This window comes from Bubalus kerabau, chromosome 4 (genome assembly GCF_029407905.1).
Source record: "Bubalus kerabau isolate K-KA32 ecotype Philippines breed swamp buffalo chromosome 4, PCC_UOA_SB_1v2, whole genome shotgun sequence".
NCBI lineage: Eukaryota > Metazoa > Chordata > Mammalia > Artiodactyla > Bovidae > Bubalus > Bubalus kerabau.
The window spans coordinates 43,586,500-43,611,550 of NC_073627.1; the positions used below are offsets into that span (position 1 = coordinate 43,586,500).

General features: G+C 34.6%; 1 protein-coding gene across 2 annotated transcripts in view; it reads right to left on the minus strand.

The window, feature by feature from the left end:
• TAOK1 (TAO kinase 1) overlaps positions 1 to 25,051 on the minus strand; it is a 107,552-nt gene that overhangs the window by 32,459 nt on the left and 50,042 nt on the right. The window contains exons 3-11 of one of the 2 annotated variants that reach the window (XM_055577078.1): positions 20,950 to 21,021; positions 17,403 to 17,504; positions 16,141 to 16,186; positions 15,500 to 15,596; positions 13,413 to 13,526; positions 8,358 to 8,449; positions 4,915 to 5,008; positions 3,203 to 3,284; positions 756 to 923 (exon numbers count right to left, since the gene is read on the minus strand). In XM_055577078.1, the coding sequence (XP_055433053.1) occupies positions 756 to 923; positions 3,203 to 3,284; positions 4,915 to 5,008; positions 8,358 to 8,449; positions 13,413 to 13,526; positions 15,500 to 15,596; positions 16,141 to 16,186; positions 17,403 to 17,504; positions 20,950 to 21,021 (867 nt within the window). Of the gene's footprint in view, positions 1 to 755; positions 924 to 3,202; positions 3,285 to 4,914; positions 5,009 to 8,357; positions 8,450 to 13,412; positions 13,527 to 15,499; positions 15,597 to 16,140; positions 16,187 to 17,402; positions 17,505 to 20,949; positions 21,022 to 25,051 lie in introns of those variants that run through there. The other variant, XM_055577079.1, reaches the window with a different exon arrangement.

Here is a 25,051-nt window from a genome sequence, read left to right on the forward strand (position 1 = left end):
CCTACACTGAGTAAACCACTGAGCCTTGCTTTACACATAGCTTCAATACTCTGGCTACCTGATGAGAAGAGCCGACTCACTGGAAAAGACCCTGATGCTGGGGAAAGACTAAAGGCAGGAGGAGAAGGGGACGACAGAGGATAAGATGGTTGGATGGCATCACTGACTCAATGGACATGAGTCTGAGCAAACTCTGGGAGATGGTGAAGGACAGGGAAGCCTGGTGTGCTGCAGACCATGGGGTCGCAGAGAGTCAGACACAACTGAGTGACTGAACTGAACTGAAAATAAGTATTTCAGAACTGTGTAGATGGAATGAAACTATGCAGAACTGAAAAGAAATGTCCTTGGTAATACAGTAGAATGCTTAGTAACTTGCTAATGACTTGTCAGTGAGTAACTTCCAGAGTCAATAATTTTATATATTTTCAAAAGCATGTCTCTCACAATTGAGACAATAAGGCAAAAAAGGGTTCAGTGGCTAAGAAATTTGAAAGGGCCAAAATTAAACAAAGTTGAATTTGTTTATTTAATAAAAGACGTTGCTGAGCTTTACTATATATGCCAATGTGCACAACAAAGGGACTGAATTTAAATAACACAAAACTGTTTTTCCCACATGGGATTTTACAGGACCAGTGATAAGAAAACACAAATGGGAACCACTGATATAAGAGATTCATGATGTAAAAGACGAGCTCCACGAGAAAAGAAGCCGATGAAGAGAGCTCAATATTGATTCATTTCTAAATTACCTCTTCTTCTTCCTGTGCTTCTACTGCTGGTCCATTATGTGCCTCCTGGAACAGGAGTTTCTTCATCTTTCGATACTGCAGATTGTCCAGCTCTCTTACTGCATCTTTTGTCCTCTGAATAAGATCTATTAACACTGTTTCAGGGCGCTCCCGAAGAACAAACATGTGCTGGATAAAAGAATGTAAAAGTCAAGTTGAAACCTACTATTTTTCCATTAATACAAATGTACACCTCTCTTAGCTGCAGAAGGAAATAGCAACCCATTCCAGTATTCTTGCCTGGAAAAGTCCATAGACAGAAGAGCCCAGTGGGCTACAGGCTATGGGGTTGCAAAGAGTCAGACACAACTGAGCATGCACACATGTGCCCCTTCTTAGACTCCAGAGTTACTATCCTAAATAATCATCACAGATAATGCCTATAATCTATGCTATTCTATTATATTTCTGACTTCTTATAAAATCATTATTTATATATATTTACTCTGTGCCTACATTTTATATAAACTTTGGTCAACTAAAAATGTAGAGTTGAAATGATAAAAGGGTTTAATTAAATACTAAGAAGTAAGCCCAATTACAGCCCTAAACAAATGCTAAAAAAAGGTTTACATATTCTTAGAACTGTTGATTTCACAGAAAAGGCATGTCAGTTCTGAGTTTTATTAGGTTTCAAGAGAAATGTATTTACTGCTGGTGAATTATGTAATATAAACCTGGATATTTTGGGTTCCTTTATATGTTGCATAAACAATACTCTTCATAAAACACTAGTAGTTGATTAAAAGGCATATTATTAGTGATTTTTACTAACATTGAATAAAACTTAACCTTATCAAATAAGGAAAAGTTGAAAGAATAATTCCACCTTTAGAGTATCACTGCTACATTTTGATATGTTTCTTTTCAGGAATTTTCTATATACAGATTTTTGTTTTATAGATCGTAAATATATAGATTGCAGAAAGACACATTCCGCCCTTGACTTCATGAGATGCCCCTGAATTTCTGTAACACTTACCTTTTTTGTTAGCCAAACTTACTTCTCTATGTAAAGAGTTCTAACTCTACCATATTTGGTTCTGCTTCACTATCATAAGACTGTTAATTCAAATTTGTAAACATAATGCCTACAGAATATTTCATCAAAGGTTTATGCCAAAGTTCCATTACCCTAATTCTGGACAGTTATTTCCAACTTTTAATTCAGAGATAAATGGCTTCATAGAATTGTTTTAAAAATTTAAAAATTCATTAGAATTTTTTTTTCTGTTTTTTCCTTTACGACGAATCATGAAAGAAATGTCAGGCCAAAGGGAAAGAAACACTTGCTAGATATTTCCTATCATTTCCAATAAGGCTGTGCCAATATATGCTATCAACTAGGTAAATGAACACTATATTCAGATTTGGAACCTAATCACCAAATACCAAATACCTGGGCTTGGTAGGTTGGGTTATACCCAAAGAGCTTCTTTCACCTATATTGGGCAAGTATGAGAAACAAGTCACATTCTTCCTTTTTCCTGAGCCTTAGCTTGGTATGTATCACTATTTATCAATACAATATTCCATCTTCTTATCCCAACTTCATATCTTATATTTCTAAGTCTGCCAGTTTTCTACATACAGATCTTGCTTATTTTTCACTAATATAATTCCGAACTATACCAAACCTTCTGTTGCTATTGTGAGTACCAATTTAGTCAAGTTTTCATTTCTTAGAGTATAAGTGAGCTTACCGCCTAAAATTCCTCAAGCATTATTGAAAATCAGTACTGCTCTTCTACACACTAAAGTTTCAAGTAATACTACTGAATACATATAAGAACCTTTCAATTTCTTTGTATCTTTAACTGAGGTGCATTGATGAAAATAAACTTAATCCATTTGAAACTGTAAAACATTCATGCAAAAATAGGCTATTTAAATTTTATAGTGAAAAACCAGTAAGACTTCTTAGGGTCACAAAGAAAATCAAATCCCATTTTACCACTGCTTTATCTAGATGTTTTAAGAACTATATTAAGCTCAACACACTATTACTGCTATTGATACAATCGTCAACTGCCAAGTGAAATAATAAATTTTTGAGAACAGGAAGCATGTAAATCTCATATTTAAATGAGGCAATGAAACTTTGTGAAATCTGAAGAGTACACATGATTTAAAAAATCTTTTCATTGCTAAGTTAGAAAAATTTATTTTCAAAATGGAAACAAAAATATGATATTCATTTTAACAATTTCTTTTAAAATCTCTTTTCTCTCACAATATTTATGTAAATATATCACATATCATTTCTATTTCCTTCATATTACTTTAATAGAATACACAGTATTTTAGTTAAAAACCAGTAGCGCATACCTAATATTGATTCCAAATCAAAGAAAAATGACACATTAAAAAAATTTCTTAGGAGTAGAAAACAGTATAATTGAACTGACCTTTAAAAGTTCCTCTGATGTAGGGCGATCTTGGGGGATTTTCTGGAGGCAAGAATCTACAAAGTTGCGAAAATAATCAGACCTATTGTAAAGGAAAGTATCAAGTGAACATATTGCTATTTCCTTTAAAAACGCACCAGCAAAACAAAGCATGTGCCTACTGTTGGGAGGGGGGCTGGATATGAAATGATAAAAAAAAGCAGATATAGATACATTTCATATATGTCTATGAAAAGTTATCTAAAGCAGCCAATGAGTCTTCACCATTTTCCAAAGATAAATTTGCACAGATTATTTTAAATTTCTGCTCCCGCAATTAAAATATCACAGCGCATTCTATATAGAGGGAAAGTTAGAAAAGCCAATATTTTCTTTTTTGCATTCAAATCTAGGATAACTTTCTTATTATTTTTCTCCCTATAAACCACCTCTCTCTCTTCTTTGCCCCTTGGATCATCTTCTGTATAGTGGGATTCAGAGTATTACTCCATTTGCTTTGGAAGCAGTACTCCGTACAGCTAAGTATTTGGTATCCCTGAGCAAATGGATATAACTTCCATTAAATCCAGAAAACCAGCTGAGATTTCTTTTTTAAACATTTAAAACACTGGAAGTCTGTAACCCATTATTATTGTATAATGTTACTGATGAGAGTTCAAAGAGTATTAAGTAATTACTACTCCACTGGTGTTCGTCTTCAATATCTAAGTAAGATTTTAAATTCCTTATAGGCAAAAAAGAAATTCTCTTTCGAATCCCTGAAGCATCAAACACAGTGTGTAGACAATCTGTGTTCATTATTTATATGTATCATAATACTAAACTCTGTCCCAAAAGATTCCTTTTATGTGTATTTACTTAAGTACTAAGACCTATGAATGTGTTAGTTAAGCCTTATCACTGGCCCATTAAATTATTTATTATCAATTTATTATTTAATAAATTATTTATTAAATTCTAATAATTAAATTTAATTATTAAAATAAATTATTGGCAACTAATGCATCTATTTTGAACTTTACAATATTTATTAAATATGCTGTTTATTTCCTTAGAATTTTTCAAATGTTTGATACCCATGAGGAATTTATTTCCCACTAAAATTTTCTATCACTGATGAAATCCTGGTTTTTAAAAACTGTCAATCAGGTCTCTATAAGCTTTTTACACTAATGAACTTAATTTTTCAAATCAAGGAAGCAATAGGAGAGAAAAACATTAAGCAATTTGAATAATAAATGTCATAATGACAATCAGAATGATTTCAAAGTTATGAATTTATCTGGTAATTCTGATAAATCAAACTGTTTTACCTATTTCATATGCTATATAAATTATAAGCCATTCCCCAACTGAACATCACTACAGGTTGTGGCAATCTATATTTCACTTGTAAAATACTATGTTTAAATCATGCTATTTATTATATAATCAGGGTTATATGTGTTTCTGAAGTTCAAAAAACTAAATATTTTTTTGTAAAAAGCAAATACTTATTGCTTCTATGTGGTATCATCTATCCTTTATTTCTGAACTGAGTCATATATCTGCTAAGAAAAGCACACATAATAAAGGATAAACATGATAGAACCTATTTTAATAATTTTTCAGTAATACATTTTACCTAATTGAAATGAAATCACTTTGATAACATTATGAAAAAGCATTTAATTTATACAATGTTGAGTAATATATCTCTTAGCAATACTTACCATTCGTTAGACTGTAGTGTAGGGGATTCATTTTGGGCTATGTGATATAAGGCACTCATTGCATTCATATTAAATAAAGGAGGTTTCCTTTCCGCTGTAAAAGAAAAAAAACTTTCCTGTTAAAATATATGCCTGTTAAACAGGGACATACAAGTACTGTTTTTTGTTATTTTTTAAATAATTTTAAACTTCAAGTAGAGTTCAAAGAATTATTTCAAGTCAATCAATGTGCAGTAAATTGCTGGCCAGATGCTCCACCATTCCTAAATACTTTAGTGTTTATTTTCTGAAACATACTCTACTAAAAAAACTAACACATCGACTAAATTAGACCATTAACACTGATACATGACTATCATCTCATCCTCAAATCCCATTCAAGTTTCAATCAAGTATCCCAATAATGTCTCAGTAGCAAAAGTGTCCTTTGGTCATTTGTATCCTTCAAGGAAACTATTTTATCTAAGTTGTTAAATTTATTAACATAAAGTTGTTCACAGTATTTCCTTATGATTCTTTTAAAACCTGTAGTGATGTCATATCTTATTTCTGATAGTGCTTTGTGTCTTCTCTCTTCTTTTCCTGATCAGTTTGACTAGAGGTTTATCAATTTTATTAATTTTCTCAAAGAAGTAGTTTTTAGTTTCACTGATGTTCTCTACTGTTTCTCTGCTTCTATTTAGCTGATTTCTGCTTTGATATTTGTATTCTTTGTTATGCTTATTTTGGGTTGAATTTCCCTTTCTTTATCCACACTCAAGGTGACAGCTGAAGTCATTACCTTGATTATTTTGAAGTATAGAAGACTTTTCAATATCCCTCAATTTTGGTTGGTTCTAAAGATAAAATTTGGGTTATACAACTTTGATAGAAATATCACAAAAGTAAATAATATATTTTTCAAATTTATTCTATGAGATGATATGAGATGATATTTATTATGAGATTATATATAATTTCAAACGGTTCCATTATTGATGGTATTCACTGACCACTTAAATTTACCTTAAGATTACCTTAAGGTAATCAAAAATGATGTTGAATTTTGTCTAAAGATTTTTTATGCATCTATTGAGATCACTGTATGATTTTTATCCTTCATTTTGTTATTGTGATGTCTCATACTGATTGATTTGTGGATTTTGAACCCTCCTTCATCCTTGGAATAAATCCCACTTGATCATGGTGTATGATCCTTTACTGTATCGTTGCATCCAGTTAGCTAATATTTTGTTGAGGATTTGTGCATCTATGCTACTATTATTGTGTGGCTGTTGATTTCTCCCTTTTGGTCTGTTTATACTGTTTTATACATTTAGGTGATCCTATGATGGGTACATAAATATTTACAAATGTTATAACCTCTGCTGAACTGACCTCTTTGTCATTATGTAATATTCTTGTCTCTTACTGCAGCCTCTTTTTTAATTAAAAAATTTTTTCTCCAGCTTTATTGAGACATAATTAATATATAACATTGTATAAGTTTAAGGAGTGCAATGCGTTGATTGGATACATTTATATATGGCAAAACAATTCCCACCATAGCATTAGCTAACACTTCCCTCCCATCACACAATTTTTATTTCTTTTTTGGTGATGAGAACATTTAAGGACCAGTCTCTTGCAACTTTCAAGTATATAATGTGGTGCTGTGATGAGGTTTACACTCTGGTAACTGACATCTTAAGATGTGACAAGAATTCCCTGGCTGTCTAGTGGTAATACTTGGTGCTTTCATAGTTGTGGGATGAAGTTTAGGGAACTAAGATCCTACAATCTTTGAGAGCCTGAAGCCCACCAAGCTTCCCTGTCCGTGGAATTTTCCAGGCAAGAATACTGGAGTGGGTTGCCATTTCCTCCTCCACAGTCTCTGTTTTAAAGTCTACTTTGATAGTCTTTGTTTTTAAAGTCTATTTTGTCTGATATTTATAAAGTCTATTCTGTTCGAGGCTTTTGAACTATGGTGTTGGAGAAGACTCTTGAGAGGCTCTTGGACTGCATGGAGATCAAACCAGTCAATCCTAAAGGAAATCAACCCTGAATATTCATTGGAAGGACTGATGCTGAAGCTAAAGCTCCAATATTTTGGCCACCTGATGTGAGAGCCAACTCATTAGGAAAAACCCTGATACTGGGAAAGATTGAAGGCAGGAGGAAAAGTGGATGACAGAGGACAAGAGAGTTGGATGGCATCCCTGACTCAATGGACGATAAGTCTGGGCAAGCTCCGAGAGATGGTGAAGGACAGTGAAGCCTGGCGAGCTGGAGTCTATGGGGTTGCAAAGAATTGGACACAGCTAAGAGACTGAACAAGAACCCCAGTATTCTTTTGGTTTCTATTGACATGGAATATCTTCTTCCATTCCTCACTTTCAGTCTCCATGTGTCCCTCACATCTGGAGTGAGTCTCATGTAGGCAATATATAGACGAGTTTTGTTTTTTCATCCATTCAGTCATTTCTTTTGATTGGAGAATTTAGTTCACTTACAATTAATTACTGATAAGCATATGTACCCATTACATTTTGTTAACTGGTTTCTGGCTGTTTCGTAATTCCTCTGCTCCTTTCTTTTCTCTTGCTCTCCTCCCTTTGTGATCTGATGACTGTCTTTAGTGTTCGGTTTGGACTCCTTTCTCTGTATCTTTCACGTCGCAGTTTACATCTTTCTATCTTGTGTCTCCATTAACAAATTACTGTAGTTAATAGTTCTTTTATTTTCCTTCTAAACCTTTTATACCCTCAATATATACTTTTATAATCAGAAAAAGTGGTACATTTATTTTTATAAACACCATTGTATAATCATGCCTCAAAACAACAAACCAGGGATTTTTTTTCATCAGATTAACTGTAATCAAACATATAAACCCACCTACGGAAAATCTTGCACTTTAAGATTTCTTGGTCATAAGACATAAGCTATGAGATGGTCCACTGCTTTAAACATAGTTCCATTTATATGCAACAGAACAAAATGTGTGCATAAAATCAAACTGCTACAATATGTGGGCAGACACATAGATTCACATATTTAACTCAAAGTAGTAAGGACCTCAGGTAAAGGTAAGCAACTCATAAATGCTTTAGAGACCATCTGTAGATGGCAAATCTAGCAATCACACATATAATCAAGTGTTTAACAAGTATTCGTTAATATTAAGACAATTATACAGTGGGAAATTATTTAAGATCTAATTTAACAGAGCAAATATAATATACACAACCTAATATATATAGAATATATATATAACCTAATGTATATATTATATACAACCTATATACATAACCTTATATATATATCAGATAACCAAAATGAAACCTTTAAAATATTGCTCCCTTTAGCGACCAACATAAAAAATAAAAAGCTGTAGTTTGGTATAGAAATGGAGGTAAAACACAGATCAAAACTTACTACATAGTAATAAAGAACATGCTTACCTAATTCAATACAAGTTATACCGAGAGACCATACATCTACTTTTCCATCATACTGTCCTTCATCCATGGCTAAAATTACTTCTGGGGCCATCCTAAAATAAAAAATGTCATTTAAATTAAAGTTTAAAAAAAATGTATGCTAGTCTTTTAAAATGTAATGACTATCTATATGGAGAACACTTGTGTGGATTCCTGGCAAGACATCTGGACGTAATAATTTTGAAAAAGAGAAATAAATGCATTACAGGTTGTGAGGTAAATATTTAACTTTGCTTGTATAGTGTGAGACTCATTCTCACCATCTATCATGATCATATAACAGCATCCTAAAGGAAGGATGCCTGAGAGCAAGGTTGTACTCTGTATCTGTTCAAGTTTGCGGATTCGAATATTGTATATCCTTTAGCCCAGTGATTCTCAAACATTTTGGTCTCAAAATTCCATCTGATTTTTGCTTGAAAGAGGGAATTTTATCACTGGCACTGAATACCATCAGTTGTTTCCCTTGAAAGGACAAGCTCACTTCATGTATTTCAGAAAGTATCTGTCACACTATCCAACAATGACTAACCATAGCTTGTCAGTCTTCTTTCAAATTAGAATAGTGATCCATAATAAAAGTGGCTAGGGCAGCTGATAACTAAAATCATCACAGTTATTAACTTTATAACCAACCAACATGTGTCTTGGTTATAAAATGAAACACAGGACTTCCCTGGCAGTTCAGTTAGAACTCCATGCTCCCAGACCAGAGAGAGCAACATGGCCAAAAAAAAGCTAATTCCTGTCTTTCAGTTCACTCACTCAATCTCGTCCAACTCTTTGCGACCCCATGGACTGCAGCATGCCAGGCTTTCCTGTCCATCACCAACTCCCAGAGCTTGCTCAAACTCATGTCCATTAAGTTGGTGATGCCATCTAACCATCTCATCCTCTGTCATGCCCTTCTCCAGCCTTCAATCTTTCACAGCATCAGGGTCTTTTCCAATGAGTCAGTTCTTTGCATTAGGTGGCCAAAGTATAGGAACTTCAGCTTCAGCATCAGTCCTTCCAATGAATATTCAGGATTGATTTCCTTTAGGACTGACTGGTTTGATCTCCTTGCAGTCCATGGGACTCTCAAGAGTCTTCTCCAACACCACAGTTCAAAAGCATCAATTCTTCGGCACTCAGCTTTCTTCACAGTCCAACTCTCACATCCATACATGACTACTGGAAAAACCATAGCTTTGATTAGACAGAGCTTTGTTAGCAAAGTAATGTCTCTGCTCTTTAATATGCTGCCTAGGTTGGTCATAGCTTTGCTTCCAAGGAACAAGTGTCTTCTAATTTCATGGCTGCCATCACCATCTGCAGTGATTTTGGAGTCCAAGAAAATAAAGTCTCTCACCGTTTCCATCGTTTCTCCATCGATTTGCCATGGAGTGATGGGACTGGATGTCATGATCTTCGTTTTTTGAGTGCTGAGTTTTAAGTCAGCTTTTCATTCTCCTCTTTCACTTTCATCAAGAGGCTCTTCAGTTCTTCATTTTCTGCCATAAGGGTGGTGTCATCTGCATATCTGAGGTTACTGATATTTCTCCCGGCAATCTTGATTCCAGCCTGTGCTACATCCAGCCCAGCATTTCTCATGATGTACTCTGCATATAAGTGAAATAAGTAGGGTGACAATATACAGCCTTGACGTATTCCTTTTCCCATTTGGAACCAGTCCGTTGTTCCAGGTCCAGTACTAACTGTTGCTTCTTAACCTGCATACAGATTTCTCAGGAGGTGGGTCTGGTATTCCCATCTCTTGAAGAATGTTCCACAGTTTGTTGTGATCCACAGAGTCAAAGGCTTTGGCATAATCAATAAAGCAGATGTTTTTCTGGAACTCTCTTGCTTTTCCAATGATCCAACAGATGTTGGCAATTTGATCTCTGGTTCCTCTGCCTTTTCTAAATACAGCTTGAACATCTGGAAGTTCACAGTTCACATACTGTTGAAGCCTGGCTTGGAGAATTTTGAGCATTACTTTACTAGCATGTGAGATGAGTGCAATTGTGTGGTAGTTGGCACATTCTTTGGCATTGCCTTTCTTAGGGACTGGAATGAAAACTGACCTTTTCCAGTCCTGTGGCCACTGCTGAGTTTTCCAAATTTGCTGGCATATTGAGTGCAGCACTTTCACAGCATCATCTTTTAGAATTTGGAATAGTTCAACTGGAATTCCATCACCTCCACTAGCTTTGATAGTAGTAATGCTTCCTAAGGCCCACTTGACTTTGCATTCCAAGATGTCTGGTTCTAGGTGAATGATAACACCATCGTGGTTATCTGGGTCATGAAGATCTTTTTTGTATAGTTCTTCTGTATATTCTTGCCACCTCTTCTTAATATCTTCTGCTTCTGTAAGGTCCATACCATTTCTGTCCTTTATTTGTCTATCTTTGCATGAAATGTTCCCTTAGGATCTCTAATTTTCTTGAAGACATCTCTAGTCTTTCCCATTCTATTGTTTTCCTCTATTTCTTTGCACTGATCACTGAAGAAGGCTTTTTAAATCTCTCCTTGCTAGTCCTTGGAACTCTGTATTCAAAGGGGATAGCTTTCCTTTTCTCCTGTCTTTAACTAGGATCTAACTAGGATCTAATGTTCCTATGATACTTTACCTTTTACTTCGTATGTAATTTGGTATTAAGTACAGTTGCTGACTGCGTCAATAAGATTATTACCAGGTACACTTGTGTATGTGGGTAGCAGGTACCCATGTGCATTTGTGGAAAGACATATAAATATGAGCTTAGTTCCTGTGTTCCAAATGTACTATACACAAATTTTAAAATATATTCACTTTATTATAAACTTTCTATTGTCAATAGCAGGGTATTTCCAATGTGTTCTTTAAGATGTTGAAGTAAGTTTGAGAAATTATAGTTAGGAAAAATTAAATGAGTAATTTGTTCTTTATTGCAGAACATTTGAGGGTCTTTTTAATATTTAATACACTGATGTCTAAAGAGGGGAAGCACTAAGAAATATCATTCACTCACAGAACCCTTTTTTTAGAGAAGAGGACACTCTATCTAAACTAGGGTTTTACGTAAGAAATTTTTGGTCATCTAGAGTAGTGGTCTTCAAATTTTTTTATTCATTATTTACCTTCAATGAATTTATAAAACCTATGTATCCCTTGCACATTTTTGAATTGATATATAAATTTTATAAACAGTTGCAAAGGATATAATGCACAGTGTATGTCCACACATACACACAGAGTATATGTGCTTTAAAGATACTCAAAACTTGGGGTTGCAGAATTAGTTCACGCAATTTGTTAAAAACACTGCTGTGTAATATAATTAGCAAAGGCAGTCTTCATGGTCATATCAATCAGTTATACCAGAATCACTTTGTGCCAGAAAGTCTGAATTCAATGCAAATAACATGTTAATGCATCCCCATGACAACCATGTCACAGTTATAAATTCTACACTAGAAAAAAAGAAGGGAAGGGGAATAACTGGGGAGAAAGAAAAAGCAAGGGGTAAAAGGAACAGAAGACAGATGACTGGAAAGGTACAAGGACTTGCCAAGAGTTTGTGTCCTGACTTGATCCTATATGTTCTCAAATTGTTCCTCTGGTGTTGCTTTGAGGCTTTGACATTCCAGAGCAGTGAATCATTGCAATATTCAGGTTGGGTTAGAAGCCTTTCTTTTATAAAGCAGAAGGGAGATTTGAAAGGCAGGTGAAAAGATGACATAGTGGGCCTAAGACACCACTTTCAGTATACACAGAGAAAGAGGATACATTTGAAAGTTGAAGATCTGGAAAATTATTCCCTTCAAAATCGCTGCCATTAACAATAAATTACTTATGGGTAAAATTAGATGATTCTATTTTCTTGGGCTCCAAAATCACTGTGAATGGTGACTGCGACCATGAGATTAAAAGATGCTTGCTTCTTGAAAGGAAAGTTATGACAAACCTGACAGCTTATTAAAAAGCAAAGACATCACTTTGCCAACAAAGGTCTGTACTGTCAAAACCATGGTTTTTCTAGTAGTCATGTACAGATGTGAGAGCTGGACCATAAAGAAGGCTGAGCAACAAAGAATTGATACTTTTGGATCATCATACTGGAAAAGACTCTTGAGAGTCCCTTGGACCGCAAGGAGATCAAATCAGTCAATCCTAAAGGAAATCAACCCTGAATATTCATTGGAAGGACTGATGCTGAAGCTCCAATGCTTTGGCCACCTTACGTGAAGATCCAACTCATTAGACCCTGAGGCTGGGAAAGACGAAGGAGAGGGAGCAACAGCATGAGAAGGTTAGATAGCATCACCAACTCAATGGACATGAATGTGAGCAAACTCCAGGAGATAATGGGGGACAGGGGAGCCCAGCGTGTTGCAGTCCATGGGGTTGCAAAGAGTCGGACACGATGTAGCAACTGAGTAACACACTTAGATGATGTCTAGAATTTCTTTCAAATGTAGTGGGGAGAGGAAGAGAGGGAGAGGTGAATGCATAGGGCAGGACAGACCATGTGATAATATTCTTGGGCTGAGTGACTGGTATGTAAGGGTTCGTTATACTTCCGCCAAGTGTTATGTATCTTTAAAATTCTCCACAATAAAAATAAAAACAAAAAAACTCCAGAGAACTCCAAGTCCACTACCAGTCTTCAGGTATTCTTAGTATGAACATCAATGATATACAGTAAACATAAATCTAAAGAAAATACCAAAAAAAAAAAAAGAAAATACAAAAATTTCTACTTAGCATTTCTAGCTTCTCCCCACTTGAATTTTTATTAAAGTCCCCACACCCAACATGATGCAAATAATAGAAAAGAATGTTGAAAGAGGCAAATTTTAAAAATTGGGGGATGTAAAGGGAGCACTCCAAATCTGTATTTGAAACTAACTATAATATTTAAACTTAAAATGTCCAAAATAACATTTTGTTTTCAGGAAAAAGATAAGACACTTTAAAAAATGCACAACCATATACAACCACACACAATTTCAATTATGAGGATTAAATCCAGATAAGATTATTCTTACCAATATGGCGTTCCCACAAAAGAATTGGCAGGAGATGCCATGGAAGCAGATCCAAAGTCAGCAAGTTTCACCTGGCCTGGCTCTGTCAGAAGGATATTTCCTGCTTTGATATCTCTGAGTTTAAGGAACACAAAAAATTATTTCTCTTTCCTTCACTGGATTGTGTAAAACCATGATAAAAATAAAATAAAAATTCATAAAATAGAAAAGGAGAAATCAAGATAATTAAGTCCTAGGATAATCTCTCAATTGGGGTAGAATTAAGATCTAAAATAGAAAACAAAAAATACAAAATTCATACTAAGTAACAATTTTGTAAAAGAGGAGGCAAAACAGCAATAAAAGACAGAAATTCAGGTGATTAAAGTGTAAAGTCTATATTTGAGGTCCTGTTTATTGGTACAAACATGGTTTTAAATGGCTTTAAAAATTAAATTTAAATAGCTGACCACTCCTTCACAATGTCTACTTAATGTAAAAGAAAAAAAAAAAAGAAAAGCATTTCATGTCCCCAATCATTTTGAAACCTTAGGATAGTTTTCCTAACTAAATATGAAATGAAAACAAACATTTGGATAATGTAATATCCATGACTCTAAAGAATTACGGATATTTATAAAATGGGACTGTAAGTCCAATGAGCACCATAACATACAATTATCCTTTCAAAAACAGAAAAACTAAGTTCTTAAGCACTTACTATAGTACAGTTCTTACCACAGTACTGTAGCGAACATAAATTAATCTATGTTCCTTCCATTCATTTCTTTTTTTAAATGAAGGGGTACTTTAGGGAATTCTCTGGTGGTCCAGTGGGTAGAACCTGGTGCTTTCACTGCTGTGAGCCCAGGTTCTACTCCTGGAGGGGAACTAAGATCCCACAAGCCGCTAAGTGCAAAGAAGTTGGGTTATAATTCCAAATCTTCTATTCACTTATTTACTAGTATGGAAATTTCTCCTGGACCTTACTCTAGGACCTGATGCTACTATAAAGTTTAATATGTATTCCCTGATTCACATATATAATCAAAACATGCTAATTTTCTTCTAAAATAGGCAAAACTAATATCAATGCTAAAAATGCATTATAGAATTGCTTAAAGTTACTATTTATTATAAAGGATCATCGAGGATTAATACTCAAAAGTACAAAAAGTATTAAGTATCTTTTATTTATCCAGAGCATGGAATGAATGGAATAAATCTGGCATTATCACTTACCAGGAATTCAGAAGATCTAGGTTTAGTTCTAGTCTAAATCTATCTGGCTTTGTAAACTTTGAGAAATTAGTCACAAAATGGGAGAGCAGTTTCTTATAAGACTATGTAACCCTTATTGTCCTTTCCATTCCCCAAATTAAATGACTCCACAATTAAATTTCTACCACAAATCTATAAAGCGTACAATACAGGCAATATTTAAGAGATATTAAGGTTTGATTCCAGACTATCTGTACAAAGCGAGTATGCAATAAAGCAAGTCATATGAATTTTCTGGCCTCTCAGTGCATATAACAGTTATGTTTACACTGGTGTAGGCTACTTAGTGTGCAATAGCCTTACTTTAAAAAACAATGTACATAACTTAATTCAAAAATATTTTACTGCTAAAAAATGCCAAAACAATCATAATGGTAACATCAACGATCACTGATCAACAGATCACCATAACAAAAAGGATGAAAAAATTTGAAATACTGTGAGAATTATCAAAATGTGAAATATAAAGTGAGCAAATGCTGCTGGAAAAATGGCACTGAAAGACTTGCTTGACACAAGATTGCTACAGACTTTCAATTTGTAAAAACAAAATATCTGTGAAGTGAAATAAAGCAAAGCACAATAAAATGTATGCCTGTACTTCAGAAAGTCTGGCATCATGTATAGACAAAGATAAAACTTATCTTAAACAGAGAGATCAAGTGTACCAGTATGTTGTTCTTAACATGGACAATCTAAAAAACGAGTTTAGAAGAAATGCTTTTATTTGGCTATAACCAACAAAATTTCAGGGTTAGTAAGTTTCAGGGTTGGTAAATACAACAAGTCATTGCTTATTAGTATATAACAATTTTCAAACTACTTACCTATGGATCATGGTGTGAGAATGTAAGTAGGCTAATCCCTGGAGAGCACCATGTGTAATTGCTGCTATTTCCACTTCTTGTAATGGCTTTTTGTGAACTTAAAATAAAAAAAGTTATTTGAAAATACTTTTTATTTTTGTTTAAAAATAAATATAGATACCTAATATATAGGGCAATTTTTACAAACTAACAGTGTGCAAGAAGGGATATTCTCCCCAAGATAATAAAATAAGCCTACTGAACTTTACAACTAGTATACAGCTGTACCTAGCTGTTGAAGTATAGTTCACAGCCAATTTTGTCTAACCTGACAACAAATAAGCAATTATTTGGTGACTACAAAAACAAAAATAATAAATGTTCTCCCTTTATTCTCATATACCTTCACTGTGAATAGAAGAACAGATTAAGGTGAATGACAAAGAATACAAAAAAAACTTAAGTGATAATGAGAGAAAAAAATCACTTTTATGCTACTATATAATATTTAATGACCACAATGCATATTATGCTGAGAACACAGAAAAGTTTAAGATTTTTATTCTTTCTGAAAAATTTGTACGTTATTTAAGAAATTTCTCATTGAATTCTCATTTTATTGTGCTAATACTATTTTTTCTTAATAATTAAAGGAAACCTACCTTCTAGTAAATCTGAAGCAGATCCTAAACAATATTCCATTACAAGCTACATGGGAAAAAAAGTTATGAAAGCATTAAAATATATTAAAAAAAGCATTAAAATATATTAAAAAGATTCTATCTGAGATTAAATAAATTTACCAAAGAGTTCAAGAAGACAGCTTAAAGCAAAACAAATCCTAGTCACCATTTACCTTAAAAAAATGACTATTTATGTATTTAGTAATTTGTCAAATGTGTAAGTAGTGTTAATGGTACATTTACCAACATACAATTACTTGTACAAGATGTGTATTTCAGATATAACTACTACTAAAATTATAAAGGAATATACATATGCTGTTACTATTAATCTATAGTATATAGTATGCAGCAATACTGAAAATTGCTAGGAAGCAAAAAATTGTTCTCTGAACAAAGCTTAGGTTACAGTTAACGCAAACACAGAGCATCTTGAGCATCTTCTATGTGCCAGGTAAATCCTCACAAATACCTTATGAGGTAGACCCTATCACTATGTTTATTGTACAAATGAAGAAACTTGAGAGACAGAGAGGTAATCTCCCCAAAGTCGCTTTAAAAAAAAAAAAAAAGTCAAAGTTTTTCTTTAACCACAGCCTTGTATTTGAGTACCACCGCGACCACCATCAAAATTAAACTGGATGAAAATGCACCCAAGATTACAAATCTAAGTTCAGTATACTAAAATGAAAATTAATTGTGAATTACTAATTACTCAAAATAAGGAATCATTCTTATTTAAAGAAAATTTGCCTTTCTCTTAAAAGATACAGTTATTATGCCCACACTGCTACAATATTACTACCATTATCACATGAATGGTAACAATGGCGCAAAATTAATTTCCACTTCTTATAACAAAGTGTTTCAACTCTCTAACATTAGTATTATTCAGCCAAGGAATCACAACCAGTTCAAATTTCACCAGGACTCATCAGGACTTCAACAAGATCTTTGTGGTTAAACAGATTACATTTATGTCAAAGATATGCTAGATTTCATCTTCAAATAACAGAACTGCTTTCACCAATGTTTGATAAACCATTTGAAGAATGATACTACTAAAAATGTCTGAGAACATTTTACCAGGTACATAAAAGGTTAGCTAAATCTCTGCAATAAATTTGCAAAACCTGTATTATCTTCTTTGCCTAGGATTCTAGGAAAAGCTGCTCTTCCTCTCAATAAGAACTAACATTTCAGCCAACTAAAATTATAGCAAGGGGAAAGAATATACCTACCCATGCTGTGTGCTCACGTAAATAGCAGCCTTTGTATTCTATACTGTTGGGATGTTTTATTCTTTGTAGAAACTTGACTTCCTTAATAATATCCTGCCATTTCTGTGGGGAGAAAAAAAAAAAACAAATAAAGGAAAGAATTATGAACAGCTGCTTTTCCTTAGCAAGTTGTATAAGAAAAAAATAATTATTAGACTAAGATGGGTTATCAAGGACATACAACTTTATTTGTAATATTTAAATACCAAAATAATAAATTAGAAACTTACGTTTATACAGTATATAACTCAATTTACACAACTTACAAAATTATTCCATTCAGGGTAGGACAAATTTTAGTTTTGTAAAATGTACCATCAATGGGTCTTATTAAAATTTTACAATCACACATCAGATATATTGATGAAAACTATATACCATATTTAGTGATATTTCTTCAAAAGTTCAACTTCCCGTTATTAATTGTAGCTTTTTGGTGTATAATTTACATAGCACAAAGTTAATCTATTGTGTTTTTGGCTTATGTTGTCTGCCAAACATTAAGGTTTAGTTTGCTTTTTAAATTCAAATGAAGATTTTAAACCCCTAAGTGCATACCTTCTAAAATAAAATGTTAGAGAATAATTCATTACTATATGGGAAAGTGGAAACAGTGTCAGACTTTATTTTTTGGGATTCCAAAATCACTGCAGATGGTGATTGCAGCCATGAAATTAAAAGACTCTTACTCCTTGGAAGGAAAGTTATAACCAACCTAGATAGCATATTGAAAAGCACAGACATTACTCTGCCAACAAAGGTCCATCCTAGTCAAGGCTATGGTTTTTCCAGTAGTCATGTATGGATGTGAGAGTTGGACTGTGTAGAAAGCTGAGCGCCAAAGAATTGATGCTTTTGAACTGTGGTGTTGGAGAAGACTCTTGAGAGTCCCTTGGACTGCAAGGAGATCCAACCAGTCCATCCTAAAGGAGATCAGTCCTGGGTGTTCACTGGAAGGACTGATGCTAAAGCTGAAACTCCAATACTTTGGCTACCTCATGCGAAGAGTTGACTCACTGGAAAAGACCCTGATGCTGGGAGGGACTGGGGGCAGGAGGAGAAGGGGACGACAGAGGATGAGATGGCTGGATGGCATCACTGACTCGATGGACATGAATTTGGGTGAATTCCAGGAGTTGGTGATGGACAGGGAGGCCTGGCGTGCTGCAATTTATGGGGTCGCAAAGAGTCGGACATGAATGAGCGACTGAACTCAACTCAACTGATATGGGAAAGTTCGGGGGGAGGGGGGGGAACAGTATAAAAACATTTTCCTACATATTTTACTAACAGCATTCCTCAATGACACATACCAAGAAATACACATAAACCTTCAGTTATAAGCTACTCCATGACAACCTTAGATACTTAGGCCATGTCCTAAACATAGTTACTCTTAAGAAGCAACCAGAGAACTCTAAGAATACAGGATACTAGGTCCATATCCAGAGACTCCAGAGGTTTGGCAGGTGTGGGATAGGAACTAGGAAGTCTATTTTTTGTCCTTGTTTTAGTTTTCAATCTTTATCATTGACTTGGGCCGTATTTTCAAAGCCAGGGAAACTAGCATAATAGAAAACTTTAGAAAATGTTTTGTACTAGAATGTAAGACCACATAATTCCAATGTTATTTCATAAGCCCTCAACAAAATAAAGCAAAATATGTTCACAATTTTTATATAAAATGTGTAAGATATAAATGCTAAACTCAGAAAATGTTTCCACAGCTTTCAAATTTCAAAGATAGTTGACACTTTTAAAACAAAACAAAACCCAGCATCTTTTCAGTGTAAAATAATGTCAAGAAGGACATTAGTATTAGATGAGAATAGATGACTTCTAAATGAAACTTTTTATTCTAGGTGTGACTAATCAAACATTTCAATACAGTACAAGTGCACCTATGAAAGCTATTTCTAAAGTTGTGCTACAGAATGGAAAATAAGAGACAGTAACCATGTAAGAAATTGAGTCTTTTAGGTATCAAAATGATGGAACAGTAATATAGTAAGTGTTATTGTACTCATTGTATGATCACCACGAAAACAAGATTTATCATAAAATAATGAAATTCCAAAAACGTAGAAAACCAAGATCTTTAAAAGTTAAAGACTGATCCAGCAATTCCAACTCTGATCAAACACCTAAAAGTCTGTACAGAAACTAAGGACTCAAAAAAAGTATTTGCATAACCTATGTTTGCTGCTGCTGCTGCTGCTAAGTCGCTTCAGTCGTGTCCGACTCTGTGCGACCCCAGAGATGGCAGCCCATCAGGCTCCCCCTTCCCTGGGATTCTCCAGGCAAGAACACTGGAGTGGGTTGCCATTTCCTTCTCCAATGCATGAAAGTGAAAAGTGAAAGTGAAGTCGCTCAGTCGTGTCCGACTCTTAGTGACCCCATGGACTGCAGCCTACCAGGCTCCTCCATCCATGGGATTTTCCAGGCAAGAGTACTGGAGTGGGGTGCCATTGCCTTCTCCGAACCTATGTTTATAGTGGCATTATTCACAATAACAAGGCAGCAACAAAAACCTAAGCATTCACTGACAGATGAATGGATGGATAAACACACACACATACACAGAAATATCACTCAGCCTTAAAAAGGATGGAAATTTTGACACATACCACAACATGGATAAACTCTGAGAACATTATGTTAAGTAAAATAAGCCAGTCACAAAAGGACAAATGCATGATTTCACTTACATGAGATACTTAGTCAAATTCATACAGACAGAAAGTAGAATAGTGATTTCCAGGGGCTGAGGGAAGGAGGGAATGGGGAGTTGCTGTTTAATGGGCAAAGAATTTTAGGTTTTTAAGATGAAAAAGAGCTCTGGAGATGAATGGTGCTGATGGATACAAAACAATATGAATGCCCTTAATGCCAGTGAACTGAATACTTGAAAATGGTTATAATGGTAAATGTGTTATATGTATTTTACCACAATTAAAAATAATTATGTTGAAAATTACAGATCCCAGTTTTTAAAAAGACTATATTCCACAAAATAAATTCATGCAATTAAATATACTGAAAAGCACTAATCATAATATTAATAAACTAAAGTATACTCATCATAGTATTAATAATTGTATTTAAAAATTTTTTCATACTAGTTTTTTATAATCAGCCCTTAATTTCCAAATCATTAAAAAAATTACATCCAATATAATTTACTATTAAATGCATCTTATCCTAGTTTACTCCTTTAGAAACTGATAATCGAATAATATATTATACCCCAGTTTAAAAAAATTAGAAACTGGGGCCAAGTTGGGAAGCTTCTAAGATGCCAGTGATGTGATGATAATGGGCTCTAGGGACAAGTTAAATGGGTACACTCAGTTTGTGGGAAAAAAAAAAAAACCAGACTGAGATATATGTTGTATTTGTATGTACTTTCAGGTACGTTATACTTCTAGAAAAAAGTTAAAAATATCCTCAATTAAAAATAGCATGTCTTTTTCTAGCCTGTGAATAAGAATGTAAATATTTCACTTACCTCAGTGGACTGCTTTCCACTGTAAGACATTTTCTTAATAGCCACCACTTCATTGGTGCGCACATCTCGGGCCTTAAAAAAAAAACAAAGAAAAGATTATTGTAAAAATTAACAATCTGGGCAATAATTTCTTTGAGAATAAAAGCATTCATAAGCTACCTGTCAAAAAGGACATCAAAACTGACTTTGAAGAACATTAAAAACAACACCAATAACCATATAGTGAAACTTATCAAATCATCCAGGAGCTGGTACTTTGGAAAGAAATATAAAGCAGGGTTTAACTGTCAGAGATCTATTTAAGGAAAAAACAGAAATTTGAACAGCACTATAACAAAGAGACAACATGAGACTAGTATATATACATATAAGCCTATGCTAATCAATTTTGAAATTGCAATGAAATGGACAATTTTCTAGGAAGGAATAAATTACTACAACTGATCTAAAGAAGAAAATATGAGTAAAAGAAACAATGGTGGCAGACTGAAAAGAACATCAATGAACTATTTTTAAAGTACTCTTGAGTGGGGAATTCCTTGGCAGTCCAGTGGTTAGGACTCTACTTTCACTGTGGAAGGTGTGGGTTTGATCCCTGAAGTCCATGGAATTCTCCAGGCCAGAATACTGGAGTGGGTAGCCTTTCCCTTCTCCAGGGGATCTTCCCAACCCAGGGATCGAACCCAGGTCTCCCACATTGCAGGCAGATTCTCTACCAGCTCATCCACAAAGGAAGCCCAAGAATCCTGGAGTGGCTAGTCTATCCCTTCTCCAGGGTATCTTCCCAACCCTGGAATTGAACCAGGGTCTCCTGCATTGCAGATGGATTCTTTACCAACTGAGCTATCAGGGAAGCCCAAATAAAGACCAGAAAACTCTAGAAATTTTTTAAATATTATAGAGCATTAGAAGAATTTTTCATTTGGATGATATACACTATAATTACAGAAATGCAAAAGATTGTTACCAGAAAAAATTTCATAATTTACCACATTTTTGTAAAGGGGGAAATAAACATATAAGCACTTCATAAATGCTGAAAATGTAGAAAGGGCCCCACTCTAAATACATTCAAATGCAAAAAAGGCCACATTCTTAGAAAACACAAATTAGAAACGTAGATTAACATGATGAAAATGAAAGTTGCTCAGTAGTGTCCGACTCTTTGCGACCCCGTGGACTATACACAGTCCATGGAATTCTCTAAGCCAGAATACTGGAGTAGGTAGCCTTTCCCTTCTCCAGGGGATCTTCCCAACTCAGGGATCAAACCCAGGTCTCCCACATTGCAGGCGGATTTTTTACCAGCTGAGCCACAAAGGAAGGCCAAGAATACTGGAGTGGGTTGCCTATTCCTTCTCCAGGGGATCTTCCCCACCTAGGAATTGAACCAGGGTCTCCTGCATCACAGGCAGATTCTTTACCAACTAAGCTATCAGGGAAGCCCTTTCTTAACATGATAAATCACCTCTATTGTAAACAACTATTAATCAGGCTTAAGACAAGACTGCTAAAATGCTATCACAATTATTATTTAATAGTGCTGAAGTCAGTCTGAAAAAAAGTAACAAAATATAACAGGAAAGAACTAGAAGTTCCAGTTTCTATTTAACTAGAAAAGAAAAAGCCAAACTCCTATGTGTTAAAAAATTATAATCTATATATTAAGAAGGTACATGAGAATAGCTGCGAAATAATTAAAGTGGGTTCACTAAAAGCATCAGAACCATCTCAAAACATCTTTTGGAAGAACTCATCTTCAATTCAGATTTTAAGGAGTTTCCAAAGATAAAAGTTCTAAATTATTTTATGGTGATGGCTGCTAAACTCATATTTACTGATAATGATTGAAATGCACACACAAAATTGGTGAACTTATGGTATATAATTTATACTTAAAAAAGGACAGCACATCTGTAAATTATTTCTCAAGAGTGGCCTGAAAAAAAAAAGACTCCGTTAAGTGGGCCCTGGGAAACTTACTCACATTCCAATTTCAATTACCAGTGAATTGGTTAGGAAACTGGCACTACTTATTGTAATGGGTGAATCAGATCTATCCGCAGAAGCTCTGGCTTGAATATATAATAAATTTATTTTTTCAAAATATTCTCTGCTTATTTAAGAACCCCTTTATTTTAATCAACATTTCTAAACAGCTATATTCCTTTCTTTTGTAACAGGTGAGATACACTTTACATACCATACAATTTTGGCATTTAGAATATTCACTACATGCAACCAACACTACAGTCAATTTTAGAACTTGCATCACCTCAAAAAGAAAGTCCAAATTGTTCATTTAGAAATAGTTAAAATGGTAAATTTTGTGTGTGTTATACAATAAAAATCTTCTCCATTAACAAAAGAAGATAGAAACTCCATACCCTTTAGCTAACACCCTCCTGTTCTTTTCTCTGCCCATGCAACGCCAAGCAACAACTAATCTACTTTTCTGTCTCTCTAGAGATTTTGCCCTTTCTAGACATTTCATATAAATGAAACCAGGTAATATGTGGTCTTTTGTGACTGACTCTTTTCAAGATTCATGACTAATGATACTGAGCATCTTTTCATGTGCTTCTTAGCTATTAACACATCTTTCTTGGAGAAATGTCAATTCAGACTTTTGCCCATTTTTAAATTAGATTGTTTTTTGATTGATTTAAAAGAGTTCTTTACATATTCTAGACACAAGTCCCTTATCAGATTATGGATATATGATTTACAATTTTTCTGCTCCTATTCTGTAGGCTGTCTTTTCACGACTTTGAAGCATAAAACTTTTTATTTTTGATTATAGTCAATTTATTTTTTTCTTTTGTTGCTCATGATTCTGGTGCCACATTTAAGAATCCTTTGGCTAAACTAAGGACATGCAGATATACCCCTGTATTTTCTTCTAAGAATTTTACAGTTCTAACTGTGACATTCAGGTCTTTGATCCATTTTGAGCTAATTTTTCTATACTACGAGGTATGTGTGAGGTGTGTGCATGTTTGTGCTCAGTTGCTTCAGTTGTGCCCAACTCTTTGTGATCCCATGGACTGTAGCCCGCCAGGCTTCTCTGTCCATGAGATTCTCCACGCAAGAATACTGGAGTGCATTGCCATTTCCTTCTCCAGGGGATCTTCCTGACCCAGAGACTGAATCATTTCTGTGTCTCCTGCACTGGCAGGCAAGTTCTTTACCACTAGCGCCTCCAGGGAAGCCCAGGCTACTCTCCAGTTGCGGTGCACAGGCTTCTCATTGTGATGGCTTCTCCTGTGTTGTGGAGCACAGGCTCTAGGCACACGGGCTACAGTAGTTGCTGCATGTGGGCTGAGTAACTGCAGCTCACTGGCCTAGTTGCTGGGTGGCATGTGGGATCTTCCAGGACCAGGGATGAAACTGGTGTCCCCCTGCATTGCAAGGTGGACTCTTAACCACTGGACCACCAGGGAAGCCATAAACTGCTACACTTTTAATTGGCCAAAGCTTAATTTAAAAGTGGGTACACTAAATGCCATGTAGTATTCTGGATTGGATTCTAGGACAGAGAAGAGACAAACCAGGAAATCTGGAAAAACTCGGGACACCAGTTCGATCCCTGGTTGGGTAAGTAAGATCTCACATGTCATGGGGCAACTGAGCCCACATGTCACAACTAGAGAGAAGCCTGCACTGTGCAACAGAAGATCCCACAGGCTACAACAAACACCTAATGCAGCCAAAAGTAAAAAAAATTCTTTAAATAATAAAAATAAAACCCCACATAATAAAGAATACATAAAATAACACATTATAAAATAATTACATTCATTTTATTGATATAAATAATATACATTGTTAATAAATAATACATGTTAAATTAAAACATGACTATTAATAAAATCCAAACATAGTAATGACAAAATTCAAATTAAATGACCAAGTTAAAACGAGATAGGACTTTTATTTATTCGTGTTTTTAAAAAGCAAAATATAAAAATATTAAATGTTTGTTAACATGTTTTCCTTCCCTTCAGGATCACATATCTTGCTTACTTATCATGTCTTACTAGTTCCTCTAATCTAGAACAATTTCACAACCCTTCTTTGTCTTTCATGATACTGGCATTTT